Source organism: Ostrea edulis, chromosome 1 (genome assembly GCF_947568905.1).
Source record: "Ostrea edulis chromosome 1, xbOstEdul1.1, whole genome shotgun sequence".
Taxonomy (NCBI): domain Eukaryota; kingdom Metazoa; phylum Mollusca; class Bivalvia; order Ostreida; family Ostreidae; genus Ostrea; species Ostrea edulis.
Window position 1 is genome coordinate 3,488,683 of NC_079164.1, and position 16,697 is coordinate 3,505,379.

Below are 16,697 nucleotides of genomic sequence, written 5' to 3' on the forward strand. Positions count from 1 at the left end.
TAAAGATACCCAGGTTTAACCAAGCGAACAATAATAGTCTAGGTCACCTACACGTTTGTCAATGCAGTGTTCTACGAGATTTGAGTGGGAAGTCAAACGGCTTGCGTGACCTAGGCTAGAACAATAATCGTAACAACTCGACCATTTCCGTAAGGCCGAGCGTGTTCCGATTGTAAGCTAGCGACCTAGCCTGGTACCCGAGGCCTTCCGATGTTCTTTGAACATCGGAAGGCCTCGGGTACCAGGCTACGTGGGCTCATGCAAATCAAAACGAGGCTTGTGCCGGATTGCCGGATTTGGTTCCCTCCACGGGCACTGGAAGTTAATGTAAATATATAGTATGTGCATGTATAATACATGCACATACTATATATTTACATTAACTTCCAGTGCCCGTGTATAGGTTGAATTTTTATGTGTATATAAATCCATCTTAGAATTAGACAATCAGGCGGAGGTCTGACCCTACCAAGTAAAAATGGAAAGAGCGTGGAAGCTTCTCTCCCAGAAGGTATATATACATTAAAAGATGCTCATAACCACCCTGCACCAATAAATATTGACCTAATTATTTTTCTATGACTATGAAGTCATGAATAGTGAGGACACCAAATGTGAAGGCTACATAAGAAGAGTAGGCCCCTATTTGAAAAGTCATATTGTGCATGCGAAATATATATGTATATTCAATGCACATTATATTTGTTGTTGACATTTAATTTCCAGGTCATGAAGTTCTATGATAAGTTCCCAAAGAGTAAAGTCGTATGCATGGGAATTATCAATTGTGATGTCGCGGTCCGGAATTTTACCGCTCCGGTTTGTGTTCTAGTGTTTTAGTGTATACTTCCGTGACGCCGTAGCATGCTTTATGTCTCTGTAAATTGTGGGTATTTGGGCCTCCCTAAGGAGTAAGTTTGCTTAAATACCTTTGTAAACAATAACTTTACAATGTTATGGATGTTTTTCTATAGGTATGATTATGTGTAATCGTTTTCTGAATCTTCGTGGTTTATTTTCAATAATGTGACCTATTTTCACTCGAAATGTTTGTCATACGTTTACCATACGTTTGTAATGGGTGGGTGTAAATGTAGTCCGGGACATATGTCCCGCGATGTCCGATATTGATGTTTGCCGATTTATCGTTACACGTTAGTTTTTCTTCAATTATCTTACTCAATGTGTTTTAAGACGATCACCAAGAGTCTTCATTGTGAAGTTGGTGTATGGAAATTGCCTAATTATTTAATAAATGGCTTTTATTTTTTCTTCAGGGTGTAAAGGTAGTCCCGAAGATTTTACGAAGAAAATGCAGTTCCGGTTTTTGTTTTTGCCTCGTTTAAGTACAAAGCACTTATAATCTTTAAGTATTGTGTCCAATTGATAATCATAATAGACTATTTTATTTGGTTATTTGAAATAATCTCACTAATCAATACATTAAACGGGTTTTTATATCCTTTTTTTCTCGGGACATCGCAGTTAAATGAGATACTAATGCGAGAATCGGACTGATATGAAAACATTAAATCCGAATTCATCTAAAGACTAATTTATTATTATTATTATTACTATCCAAAAGCAATGTTAGACGTTTAAATTAAATGTAATTTGTAATTCATATACAATATCGTGGAAAGATTAATAAAATTTATATTGGGGTTGTTAGCCGTAAGTTAATTAAACATGTAAAGTATGCCCAGCTCTTGCCATGTGGAGGCCACCCCTCTAAAGAGTCATAGTTTTATTAATTTGATATTTTGCTAAATCTGCACCGAATCATATATTTACTTTTTTTCTGATACTTTATTTTTAAAATGAAATATATATATTATTTATTTGATATTTTGCTAAATCTGCACCGAATCATATATTTACTTTTTTCTGATACTTTATTTTCAAAATGAAATATATAGATTTTTAATTTCGGCAATGTAATTAAAGAGTTTTCTTATGTTTATAAACAAACCAGTGAGATGTTAATTTTGTAATTTAAAGCATCTTAAAATTTGAAAAAGCAAGAAAATTTTGATCAATAAAGGTGGGGAAAAATTAGTATTTTAGAATGAAATTATTTATGTTCTGCCTGTTTTAATTTAAAATTTCTTTAGCACTATTATACACACTAAAAATAAATACTACAGTAGGTCTACTGCTAATGCTACATGTATAAGCACTAAGAACAACATCTGCAACACCATGAGAAGCTTTGTGAATAATCGCCTTGAAAGTTCACGCAACGATTGTGTTACAACTTTTCACAGATGTCGCATGATGTCATATTGTCAAAGATGTCAGGTAGATTGCAATCAAGTCCTATAAAATCCAGACCCCCTGCCTCATAAAGTGCCCCCCCCCCCCCCCCCCCCCCCCCGTAACCACAATTCCTGGATCCGTCCCTGTTCATTACAAAATGCAACACCTACATTAACTGTAAATATTCCATAGAGAGGGTAGTTTATATATATTTACATGTATTTCTATTCAGGTATAAAATATCACAGAATGTCATGATTGTAAATTTGAAATAACAAATTGAAACCCGGCATAATCTATAGCACTATTCAGTTATAACAGTTAAAAAATAAGTGACTGTATGAATAACACAACAAAATATATTGATACCAAATCTTATTATTTATAGTCCTTTATATCAGTTGTAATTAATTTTCCTTACTAGATATATAACACTTCAAATCACTTGTATAGCTATTCATAATACGGGTTGAAACTGTCACCTTATTCCGGTTTTAATTTTACACTCTTCGTGTCGAGTCAACCACTGAAGCGATGTCCCATAAAAAAAAGGACGAGCATTCACATAACATGCTGAATATTTCGTAAATCTTTTTATCATGATATCAAACAATATCTAAACAAGAGCAAAAGCAACATAAAACACAGAAAAGGTTTTACTTCAATTATTAACAAGGCAAAAACCAAAACCGGAAATGCGTTTTCTTCGTAAAATCTTCGGGACTACCTTTACACCTTGAAGAAAAAATAAAAGCCATTTATTAAATAATTAGGCAATTTCCACACACCAAATTCACAATGAAGACTCGTGGTGATCGTCTTAAAACACATTCAGTAAGATAATTGAAGAAAAATTAACGTATAACGATAAATCGGCAACATCAATATCGGACATCCCGGGACATATGTCCCGGACTACATTTACACCCACCCGTTTGTAATACGTATAGAGCCATGACTGGTTAAATAGTTTTTTATTGTGTTCACGTTTTCGCCAACATTTTGATGAAGTTGATCAGTGTTTTATGATTGTTTCTTATTTGTTTTATAGTTTTTTACCCTCGTCTCATGAGGAAAGTCCCGAATAAAGAATATATATATGGAGTTCCAGTCGACTCGTTCTAGTTTATTCTTTAAGAACGGCACATCAATAACACCTTTCAGATTGTAGGTAAGTGAATAAGATACGATTAACAAAATGTGAAGGATAATTAAGTTAGAAGTGATTATTTACGAAGATCTGAAACTTAATTAAATCATTTCAGATAATGTTTATTTTATTCCATATTCAGTTAGCTGCATGGACTTGCTCTAACAATAGCTAATTTCACATTCATATTAGAATTAAAAGGAGGAAAGTTGTGATTTCAAAGTATTAACAGGTGATGCTGATCTTCAAAAATCATATTCGGAGGAAGACTTTCTCGGGCATTATAGAAAGATGCCATACATTAATGAAGAAGGTATGAATCTTAAAGATATGAAACAATTGTATCAATGGACAACTTCAACATCAATTCATTACTTTAAATATGTTTAAATACTGTTTCCATTACCGTCATATCTGTAGCATTAGAGGGAGTTTATTATTCGTATTTACCAACATGTGTCAACAATTTAACATATGAGAGTACCCACAAAAATTAATGCAAAACTGGAGACAATACACATGGTCTTCTGTTGATAACACTCTAGCATGAGACCACAGTCCTATAACACCCACAAACACACATGGTCTCATGTTGACAACACTCTAGCATGAGACCACAGTCCTATAACAGCCACAAACACACATGGTCTCATATTGACAACACTCTAGCATGAGACCAGTCCTATAACAGCCACAAACACACATGGTCTCATGTTGACAACACTCTAGCATGAGACCACAGTCCTATAACACCCACAAACACACATGGTCTCATGTTGACAACACTGTACCATGAGACCACAGTCCTTTAGCAACTAAAAACACACATGGTCTCATGTTTACAACACTATCATGAGACCACAGTCCTATAACACCCACAAACACACATGGTCTCATGTTGACAACACTCTAGCATAAGACCAATCCTATAACAGCCACAAACACACATGGTCTCATGTTGACAACACTCTAGCATGAGACCACAGTCCTATAACACCCACAAACACACATGGTCTCATGTTTACAACACTCTAGCATGAGACCACAGTCCTATAACAGCCACAAACACACATGGTCTCATGTTGACAACACTCTAGCATCAGACCACAGTCCTATAACAGCCACAAACACACATGGTCTCATGTTGACAACACTCTAGCATCAGACCACAGTCCTATAACAGCCACAAACACACATGGTCTCATGTTGACAACACTCTATAATGAGACCACAGTCCTATAACAGCCACAAACACACATGGTCTCATGTTGACAACACTGTACCATGAGACCACAGTCCTTTAGCAACTAAAAACACACATGGTCTCATAGTTTAAAAACACTGTATCATGAGACCACAGTCCTATAACAGCCACAAACACACATGGTCTCATGTTGACAACACTCTAGCATGAGACCACAGTCCTATAACACCCACAAACACACATGGTCTCATGTTGACAACACTCTAGCATGAGACCACAGTCCTATAACAGCCACAAACACACATGGTCTCATGTTGACAACACTCTAGCATAAGACCACAGTCCTATAACAGCCACAAACACACATGGTCTCATGTTGACAACACTCTATAATGAGACCACAGTCCTATAACAGCCACAAACACACATGGTCTCATGTTGACAACACTGTACCATGAGACCACAGTCCTTTAGCAACTAAAAATACACATGGTCTCATAGTTTAAAAACACTGTATCATGAGACCACAGTCCTATAACAGCCACAAACACACATGGTCTCATGTTGACAACACTCTAGCATGAGACCACAGTCCTATAACAGCCACAAACACACATGGTCTCATGTTGACAACACTCTAGCATGAGACCACAGTCCTATAACAGCCACAAACACACATGGTCTCATGTTGACAACACTCTAGCATAAGACCACAGTCCTATAACAGCCACAAACACACATGGTCTCATGTTGACAACACTCTAGCATAAGACCACAGTCCTATAACAGCCACAAACACACATGGTCTCATGTTGACAACACTCTATAATGAGACCACAGTCCTATAACAGCCACAAACACACATGGTCTCATGTTGACAACACTGTACCATGAGACCACAGTCCTTTAGCAACTAAAAACACACATGGTCTCATGTTGACAACACTGTACCATGAGACCACAGTCCTTTAGCAACTAAAAACACACATGGTCTCATGTTGAAAACACTGTACCATAAGAGTGTATAAGGGATTGCATTTTCCAAATCAATAATCTCTGTTTTGCATATTAACAATATTATCCAGTGTATCTACCTTATTGCATGTGTACTTAAATTTCTTTTTCATGGAGACTTGTGGGTTCAAATCCCACCACTACTGACATTTAGTAGTCAAAAGTAGTGTAAATTTGGTAGGTCACCATGATCTAATACCTATTACCTATATTATCATAGCATGTATACTTGTCTTTTTACCCAATGTGTGTTTGATTTATTCTGTGGATGCTGCCCAAATTTCAAAAAACTCCTAGTATACAATATACTGTTTGGATGTTGGTTTTCATCCTGGAAGTTTGAAAAGATAATAATATGTAAATATCGCATGTATTTGAGGGTAACATTGAAAATTTTCACCCCGAGAAAACCATTGTCAACCGAGGAGGTTGACAATGGTTTCTCGAGGGGAGAAAATTTCAATGTTTCCCTCAAATACATGCAATATTTGTTTTATTATACTGAATGTTATGTAAACTGGAAAGCAGAAAAACTTACGTCTGTTGACATTTGATCAATCACTGTCGTGCGATATTTCGTATTTCGATGCAGGTACTCGCGTTTATTACAAACGCTCAAACGACGTCGTCTAGCAATCTACGGCAAACCGTACGTGCATAAATTTGACACATGTGATAATTTTTTATAATATCGCCCGTTGTCAAGTACTGTTACCCGTTGCTAGATACTATCACCCTGGGTCGCGTGTTTTCTGTTCTCAGAGGGTAACAATATGTTTTTTCAAATGCTTCTCGACCAATCAGGTTCGAGTATTTTACATGAAAGTATAATAAATGGTTTTCTCAACCTGCTATTCTGTGTTTTTGCATATTACCAATACTCTATCTAGCATGTCTTCAATATTACTAAAATGTCTTTTTCATGGAGACTTGTGGGTTCAAATCCCACCACTACTGATCTTTAGTAGTTGAAAGTAGTGCAAATTTGGTAGGTCACCATGATCTAATACCTATACTATCCAGCATGTTTACTTTAATGCATGTATCTAACATTTCTATTTCATGGAGACTTGTGGGTTCAAATCCCACCACTACTGACGTTTAGTAGTCAAAAGTAGTGCAAATTTGGTAGGTCACCATGATCTAATACCTACACTATCCTTGCATGCATACTTGTCTTTCTACCTCTTATGATTGCCCAAACCTTGCTTTGGTACATACGCTATACAGCCAGTATTTCTTTGGATGTTGTCCATTTTACGAAACCCCTATACATGTATTGTTATTCTTCATAAGTTGCATTTGCATGTCTATTATTCATACAAATTTGTTATCACCTTTATGATTGTTGACAACACTGTAGCATGAGACCACACGTGTAAGCATAGTTTTGGTTACAATTATAGTTACTGTTGAAATACATCATTTTTTTCTGTAATTCCTCATACATAACATAAATTCTATCATTGTTAGAAGAGGAAGCCTTTGATCAATGCCCGATGCATTCAACAGTGGGCGAGTTGTTGACGAAAAACGTTATCGATATGGATGTCCATGAAATGAGGGCTATTTTGTCTCAAGCCTGTGGACCCAAAGATGTGACATCATGTATGTATGCAAATTGTTGAATTTGTGTGTCTTTAAGGTAAAAGCAATACATGTACTAACCGTCAATTTGCCCGATAAAATAATTGTTGCAAAATAATGATTTACTTTTTCAATGATAGAAAAGAATAAGGTTTAAAAGTTTTTGTTATTTATATTTGTGTAAGAAAACGTAGCAGCTCAGGAGGTTGGTTTGTGTGTTTATTTTTTTCCACATTTGACTAGAATCTTGATTAGTTTAAGACTTTTAATCCTATCGAAGCCCCTCTTACCATTGTTGTTAGTGGGCGAATTTAAGACAGGGTGAATATGAATTCATTAATTTTTTTGAATAGTAATAACCAAGTATTGAGAAAATTTGAATTTGGACAAAATTATTGTCCAGTGGGAATGGGCATATATGATGCAAAAATAGCCCTGTAGTATATACAGTAATAAACTAGAACTTACATGCATTTAGATGACTTTAAACCTTTTCATTACAGCAAAAACCCAAAGAAAGAATTGGTATTCCGACCTGTCAAATGCACCACTGTGGTGGACAGGGACCGGTCTTCCTTGGCTGTCCCTTAACCATCCTAGAAGTTTGTTTAATTCAATTTATATTTTTTATGCCTCCATGACACAAAGGTGACTGATAAGGCCTTTGGATATCTCTTGTTTAGTATATAAAGTAGTTATGAAACAAATTTCAGGAGAACAAAAAAGGTTCAATCGGCAACAGTTATCCCAACTGGTAACGTCACTGCAGGAGTATGCAGACGTTTTAGTGCAACCTCCCCACAAGAAGATCAAACTCATCAGATCTTGTCAAAAACCTGGTAAGTAAAGTTAATGTTGTGAAGTAAATCAATAACAAAGATATTCAACTGTTGGGTCCTTAAGCTGACAGAGCATATTACAAAATGATTTTCCTCTTTGATTTAAAAGCGATCCCAGATGAAGATCCGGTGGAACCTGGTAAGTATATGTAATGTTGTGAAGTAAATCAATAACAAAGAAATTCAACTGTTGGGTCCTAAAGCTGACAGAGCATATTACAATATGATTTTCCTCTCTGATTTAAAAGCGATCCCAGATGAAGATCCAGTGGAACCTGGTAAGTAAAGTTAATGTTGTGAAGTAAATCAATAACAAAAAATTGACTTTATTGGATATGTAAATGGCAGAACATATTAAACAGTGATTTATCCAGGGAATATCCGTTAGTGATAGCTACTGTATTCAATGTGCATCTTTATGGAAAATAGAACTTACTAATCATATTACAAAATATTAAATGAACACAATATTTTAGACTCTGTGTCTGCCCCACAGTAAGTGCATTGTTTAAGTATGTTATTCTGTTTTTGATTTTGATTTTTTCTTCTTTTCTCACGGTGGAATCATAATTTCATTCCAGGTGAATGGAATTTTAGCATGTTTTTATGTTCTCATTTATGGAAAGCAGTGCCTAAAGACATGCTATTTTATCATTATTTAGGTCAGAAATATTTTTTAATGCATATCTAATGGGGGGATGTACCAAGAAATTGACCAAGAAATAACCACCTTAAATTGTGATTCCACAATATTTTATTTCGTAAATTGAATTTTCTGTTACTGTTAAAAGTTATACATTTGATGATGCTCACATGCAATACTTTGTCTTTTCAGTATAAGCTTTATCAAAATTACCTGATATTGCTCATAAAAGGAAATTTGATTACATGTAAATACAGGTCAATCATACATGTAATACCTTCTCTTTTTTTTGAAAAAGTTTTGCAGCAAAAATTTGAATGAAATCATTTATATGAATAAGGAATACAGGTAAAAATATGACGGAGTTCTGTCAATCAATATGTTCTTACATGTACGTTTATGTTACTTAGATCTGAAAATCCTGCTCCAGAGACCATCGGCCGTTTTCTTCAATGCAAGTATCTCTCTATCTCAACTATATGTGTGGGTGTGTTGTGGGCGTAGAGATGTCGAAATTGTCATACAGAATATAGATTGCTTATTACATATCTTCAAATACAATGACGGAATAGCAATTGATAGTTGTATTTAATTTCCTTTATATACATAGTTTTTTGTTGTGTGAATTTTCAGACCTTAGGAGTTTGTGGACAAAACGTGCAATTCCTTCTAAGGAGAATTTTTTGATTGCTTCATGCGAAGGAGTAAGGTTAAGTGCAGAGGCATTCCTGTCCTTAAGAGACAGAGTTTCGGATGAGGTATGACCGATGTTCTAACAAATTTGGTTTATGTTGAATGTATTGAAAGTATCAGTATGGGAAATACATGTACATTCCATCTTGTTTTTTATTTCCTTTTTTTTTTTTGAGAAACAGCATGATTAATATTGATATTTTCCAATTTAATGTTTCAGTTACTTGATGCATACATGTACTGTTGTTTGAGAGCAAAGAAGGTAAGAAAGAAATTTTATGTAATTCAATTGTTTAATGTTTTAAGCTTTTAAAGCACATTTTTATGCTTTTAAAACACACATTATACTGAAGTTTATCCAATAGTGGAGTGGTATTAGAAATTACACTATGAAATAAGATAATTGTATCCAAGTATTACAAATTATTGCTGATTAATATTTGCAACAAAATGCTAGGAACAATTCTTTTCAGTTAATTGTACATATTTTATACCATATGGTATGTATATGTGTACTGGTATTGTGAAGTTTCTGTAGATTTTATAGGTGAATTTTACTTTCTATTTAAGTCGAGTTATGAGTACATAAATTGTACAGTGCTCAGCATGTTACTGAGCAAAAGAAATCAGGAGGCTATTGTTGATGTAAGTCTGTCAAGTTATTGATTCATCTAATAGTATAAAGAAGAGCTTTAGTACACAAAATAACAATACCACAATTATTTATACAGTTAAAAATGCATGGTGTTCAATATAATTGAAAGTTTGTAGAATATCCAATTGTAAAAATGACATCCCGGCACTCTCCAAAATCTGTTTGAAGAACATGTATATTGCATATAATGGTACTTTGATAACTTTATAACAGAAATAAGTGTTTTCATGAAAGGCTTGTCAATGATTATTGTGGAAATAACAGATTATTAAAACACTTAATTACTAGTAACAAGTAAAGTTCAATATATGGAATATTTTTCAGTACGAAATATCATCACCACTGTTAATGGGATTTTATAACATTGGCAGAAGGCATTGGGTTTTGATTGTGAGTGTGAATATTAAGTTCATATATTTTTTTTACATATATAAGCAATGTCATGCATACAATGGCATTTTCACTGAAATAATCAGTTAAAGTATTATAGATGTTTTTAGATCACCTGAGCTGAGAGCTCAAGTGAGCTTTTCTGATCATTGTCCGTCATCTTTCTGCCTGTCTGTAAACTTTCACCTTGACCAAAAAAATCCTTTTGCACAATTGCAAGAATAGGATGTGGTCATTTAAAAATCTTCTTATCAACAGCCAATGGACAAGACTTTGTAAAACACGGGAATAGGTTGGGGGCCACATTAGGGATAAATGTTTTAAATACAAATACATATGGAAAATCTTCAAATATGGGCCAAGTTGACCCTGGTGAGTGATGTGGCCCATGGGCCTCTTGTTAAAATCTCCATGAATAACATTCCTTGTTGACTCTTTGTGTTTTGATTTCCTGCATAAAATGTTTCTGTTTATTATTTGCAGATGATTTCTTGTATTGAAAAAAGACTGACAGTCCTTGATCCACTGGGAGAGAGTAAAATGACTATGCAATGCATATTATCAACTTGGAAGTGAGACATTTCATATATTGATGAAGCAGTTTTACATTTTTTTCATGATGAAGATCACATGTAAAAAAAAAAATGGATGAAATTTTCACATGTATAGATTTCTATATTTGTTTTTGTGTAGAAATTTCCTGAGAATAAGCAAGAAGAATACTAGCCTGAGTTGTGGTAATTGGTATGTGAACACAATTCCACATACCAAACAACAAGATAGTAGTTCTTGTGGAATATTTTGTCTTATGGTAATTTAAATTGAAATATAAGTTATATAATACAATATATAAATATAATTGATATAATATATCTATTGTTCAGAATTATATTGGTAAATGACAAAAAATAGCTTCTATCTGTTAGGCATTGAAAATTTCAGTACATTAAATTTGTATGGATTCTTAAACGAAGTAGTACTACTTGTGTGTACATACCTCTCAGTATATAAGACTTAACATAATTGAAAAGATATCAGTGTCAAGAGTGCAATTAGTTGGGAAATTCGGTTATTTGTGGGGTTTTCATCAATCATTTTAAAAGTTTGTTGTTTTTTACTTTAGTTTGTAGAAAAGCTGTTGGAGGAAGAGGCTCTTTTTTTCAATACCTGCAGCGATGCCATAACTGCCTTCAGAGTGAAAGTTGCTTCGAGAATAATTGAAAATCAAGGTTTGTATATACATGTACATTTACAAGTTTGTCATTGTTTGACAGGATAGCGCATATTTTTAGCCGAGTTGCAACGAAGTTGAACTCGGCTATTGGTTTGGTGATGCGGGCGGGTGTCAACAATTGGTTTCTGGATGATAACTCGAAAAGTTTACAATCTAATCAAATGAAACTTTGATATATTGTTGGGTACCAGGTAAGGAAGACCCCTTAAGATTTTGGAGAAAATAGATCAAAGGTCAAGGTCACAGTGACCGAATATAGAATGAAATTTCAGAAATATTTGGTTTCTGGATGATAACTCAGAAAGTTTAAATCCGAATCAAATGATACTTGGATATATTGTTGGATACCAGCAAAGCAAGGCCCCTGTTGATTTTGGAGAACAAAGGTAAAAGTCACAGTGACCGAATATAGATTGAAAACTTCAGACAAATATGGTTTCTGGACAGTAACTCGAAAAGTTTAAAAATGAAATTAGATGTATCCCATGCAACTCGGCTCATGCACCCCTGGGTGCATATACTGATTTTGCTTTGTATATTGGTTGTCAGTTTGGAGTTGTACTTTTAAATTTCAACATTTGAGGATAGTGTAAGATAAATGTTTTAATTTCATGTTTGCATTATTATTTTTTTTGTCATATCATAGGAATTTTATGCATGGGGACCCCATACTTGTGAAGCATAGTTACAGCTGGGTTTTTTTTTTTTTTTTTTTTTGTAGTGAATGGTTTGTTAGTTTCCCCTCCATTCTCATACTGCCTGCAGCATTTTACTGAATTTCCCAAGAAGTCTTTGAAAGGGACTGATTCACGATTTTCCCCAAACTTTTGTTATGTTGTCATGTAAACAATTCAAATTTTCTTTTTTGGTGATAGGCTGTTAACTTGCATTGTATATTTGTATATTTATTTCTTATTTTACTGACAGATGATGAAACTTTACATAGCCTATGCAGAATCTGCCAAAAAACTGATAGCATGAAAGGGAAACTAAGATACATTGACTGGGTACTGTTCTTCATCTGATTTGATGTAATTTAAATTGAACAGAAAAGAAGGATCCAATTAGAACAATATACCAATATACAATGAATTTGATTGGCAATAATACATATCAATTTATGTTTGTTTGTGTGTGTGTTTTAATTCTTAATCTATCATTATTTTTCCAGGTTGGTTGTGATGACTGTGGACTGTTTTGGTGCCATTTTAGTTGTATGAAGATGTCATCATCATATCATGACTTTATTCAACAGAAATGATCATGTTGTGTATGCTCCAGCTTATTGTTTTTGTACTTTCCGTTCTTTGGGGAGCAGTTGAAGTTAGCTCTTCCAACTTTTGAGCACTACTACACAGGATGCTATAACTGTGTATGTACTGATACTGGTTCAATAGTTCATTCATTTGTCCATATACATGAATTGTACATTTATTACTTAAATCTATGTAGTTGAAAAAGTTTATGTCAATTCAAATTTTAAAAGGGTTTTGAAAACAATAACTAATTCCTGAATTTGGTTGATGTATTTTTTTCTTGATTCTTAAAAATGTTCATATCATTTTCCCCAACACTTTCGTTGGACAATTTTATATATTGTCTAATAATTCGCAATTTTAACCCAAAAAAAACACTTCTTTAAGTAATTCCTATTTTTAATTTCAAGACAAGACTTTGTAAGTACAGTTTTAAAAACTGACAACACTCCTAGTATTTCTTTTTCATCTCAACCTCTATCTATGTATATAAATGAATGTTTCCTGAATTTAAGTGCAATATATGTATGAATATTGATTTGTATTACTAACACCAACAAACAAAACTATTTTTGATGTGAATACAGCAAAACGAAGTTTATGATATACACACTTATTTAAGTACTGGCCTGGATTTCTCGAGAAAAACTTAAATCGAAACTTGGACCTATGTATGAGATTTTACTAAAATTTTGGCTGCTCAAATAACAGAAAACTCCAACTCAATTTGGAGATTTTTTGGAGAAATCCAAGTCGTATTATTGTATCCTGTTTCGCGTAAATTGCATTTGATTTCAATGTAACTTTTTTGTTTTAAGTTGTTTTGCACATATATGTTTTGACAATTGATATTGCAAAGATTCTCTCCTAAAGATTCTCTCCCAACCCACATTACCGTTTATTTCTTTTATTGCTGTAAATAACTACATTATTAATAGTTTTAACATGATGAAGGAATCCACGTTATTGCTATCTATCATCTTGTATATTGTTCTAAAGATAACTTCTCGAATATATTCATACCTTTGTATGAAGTATACTGAGGAGTTCTGTCTGTGAAAATTATTGAACTGTTCAAATGCGGGAGATATGAAAAGATAACCATTGTACATACAACATGTAATATGTGTTTTGAGGATTTTTAGTTACAGTTGTTTGTAATGTTCAATTCTAACACTGTTGTTTAATTATGTAAGAACAAGATTCAACGTTATTTCAGTGTAGAATTCTGTGTTGAGAATTTCTGTCAAGTGTACAGATTTCAGTGTTTTTCTGCGTATTTCTGTTTTGCTCGCGTGAAGTATTTAATTCTCTATTTTTTGGTGTAAATTTATTATTGTTATGGCAAAATAGGACTTATTTCTCTATATTCCAATTTAGTCTGCTATATATTTACAATCTTCAGAATGCATTATAGATTTGTTGCTTAGAGTATAGTAATGCAATAGATTCAAAATTTAAATCATGATTTAGATTCAAGTAATAGGATTGCTTTCTTTATTTGAGATTGAGGTTTGATAATTGAGACTACCAAGAGTGATTGTCCTATGCAAAATCTACTTTATTTTAAATTCTATTTGTAGCACATATTTACATGTAAGTAAGCCATTGAGAGTGAATACCTCTGATATGAGTATCTTGTTTATTAATTTGTCCTCATTAAGAGGAATTTCGACATAGATATATCAAAAAGTATTATTGGCAAAAACCATCTGTTTTCAAATTTGTCAATTATTAAGTGTTCATAATGTACACGAACTTTGTAATTTAGGGAAATATTTATGTTTTGCACTTAAGTTGCGAGAAAACCTTGTTTAAGTCATTCTCCGTTGCTTGCTTGAATTAGTACACTGCCATACAGTGTCATTTTCATGGACATGTATTTATGAAATTGATGTGATAAGACATGTCTTAAGCAATAAAGAATATATAATCTGACGTTGCCTTGAGTTATTCCCCTTCAATGCGTTTTGTGTAAATATCTACTCTATATTTGGGGCTTTATGAAATTCCCAAGTTTCCCCAACAATAATTTAAGATAAGCATAACATGTATACAGTGCTCCCTTGATTTATTGCCCCAGTTACAATGCCAACCCTGCTTATTGCCTGAAAATCATAAAGAACAGATTTCTCCCCATGTTACACCCCATTGTAATGCTAATACCACATGGTCAAATTTTATAGGGGTTACCCTTGATAATAATAACAATTATCTAACAACCAACAGTAATCATTCCTCTATTTTGGGACCAGTGCAGTGAATTGAGGTTGGCTGAAAAAGGTATGCAGGTGTACAAATAATTGTTGAAATGAACTCAAATTGATTTTGACATTGAATAACTCCGTTTACATAATCAAGATATAGTTGTTTAAACATTTAGGATGATATTGCTATTAATTTATTTCTGATCCAAAAAATAAATCTTACTACAGATCTAAGTGTGTTGTTCATTACTTTTTCAACAAATGTATATTTATATCAGCAGTGCAGAGTAGAGAACGTTTAAATATGGTCAGTACTCAGTAGACGGTTCTTCGATATGGCCAGTACTGAGTTGACAAGGTTCTTAGATATGGTCAGTTCCGAGTTGACAAGGTTCTTAGATATGGTCAGTACTCAGTAGACAAGGTTCTTAGATATGGTCAGTACTCAGTAGACAATATTCTTAGATATGGTCAGTACCAAGTTGACAAGGTTCCTAGATATGGCCAGAACTGAGTTGACAAGGTTCTTAGATATGCCCAGTACTCATTTGACAAGGTTCTTAGATATGGTCAGTACTCAGTTGATAAGGTTCTTAGATAAGGTCAGTACTCGGTAGACAATATTCTTAGATATGGTCAGTACCAAGTTGACAAGGTTCTTAGATATGGTCAGTTCCGAGTTGACAAGGTTCTTAGATATGGTCAGTACTCGGTAGACAATATTCTTAGATATGGTCAGTACCGAGTTGACAAGGTTCTTAGATATGGTCAGTACCGAGTTGACAAGGTTCTTAGATATGGTCAGTACCGAATTGACAACGGAAACATTTATGTGTAACACGACATGGGATGAGATCAAGGATGCTAGCAATTGACATTTGACAATATTTCAAATTCTAGTGACTGATCACCTTCCTTTTTCTGAATATGTCTATCAGTGGCGGGTTTAAGGGGGTGTTCAGGCGCCTCCCCCTAAACTTTGCAAATCGTGATCTCGTGTTTTGAAAATTCTAAATGATAAAAGAATTTCTTCCACTCTCTGAGAAATAAATGACAAAGTCCTCTTGATTTATGGATTTACTTTATTGGTAGAACTTACATTTTTCCAAAAAGCCTTAAAATTTCTGTCATTTATTAATTTCATCTTATTAAAAATGACAGAAAATAGTAAAAGACTACACAGGAGACATATTTCAAGCCCAATAAAAGCTGTTTCACCCTGGACTCACTGGGGGCCTCAAGGCGGCCCCCGACCCCCTCCTACAACCGCAATTCCTGGCTCCATCCCTGTCTATACCCTACTTAATATACGGAATAAGCAACTCTTTAATAGAAACTTAACCCAAAACAGTTATAATATATATCCATTGCACAAAAAGCACAATGGGGTGGCCCGAGTTTCGATTTTTAATTATTTCCAAATATGTCCATCACTAGAGTCTTATTTGAGACCAGAATAAGCATTGTCTGTTCTTTAGGCGTCATATTATTCTGATTTTATATTAACAGAGGATAGAAATTAAAATGGTCCCTCCACTAAACAAAGCTGTGATGGTTCTGGAATCA

The 16,697-nt window shown here is 34.0% G+C and overlaps 1 protein-coding gene across 4 annotated transcripts; it reads left to right on the forward strand.

Moving 5' to 3' along the window:
• The first annotated feature begins 8,163 nt into the window (after positions 1-8,163).
• Positions 8,164-14,862, forward strand: LOC125672780 (uncharacterized). Of its 4 annotated transcripts, none has more exons than XM_056151390.1 (11): positions 8,164-8,202; positions 8,342-9,150; positions 9,330-9,454; positions 9,610-9,651; positions 9,960-10,034; positions 10,369-10,434; positions 10,918-11,006; positions 11,128-11,245; positions 11,558-11,663; positions 12,596-12,675; positions 12,840-14,862. In XM_056151390.1, the coding sequence occupies exons 2-11, from the start codon at positions 9,096-9,098 to the stop codon at positions 12,927-12,929; spliced, it is 846 nt and encodes a 281-aa protein (XP_056007365.1). In that variant the 5' UTR covers positions 8,164-8,202; positions 8,342-9,095; the 3' UTR covers positions 12,930-14,862. The 4 variants fall into 4 exon arrangements, with proteins under 4 accessions (XP_056007365.1, XP_056007386.1, XP_056007375.1 ...); XM_056151411.1 differs by lacking the exon at positions 8,164-8,202 and adding an exon at positions 8,306-8,331 and having other exon boundaries at positions 9,107-9,150; XM_056151400.1 differs by lacking the exons at positions 8,164-8,202; positions 9,960-10,034 and having other exon boundaries at positions 8,307-9,150.
• The last annotated feature ends 1,835 nt before the right edge of the window (positions 14,863-16,697 follow it).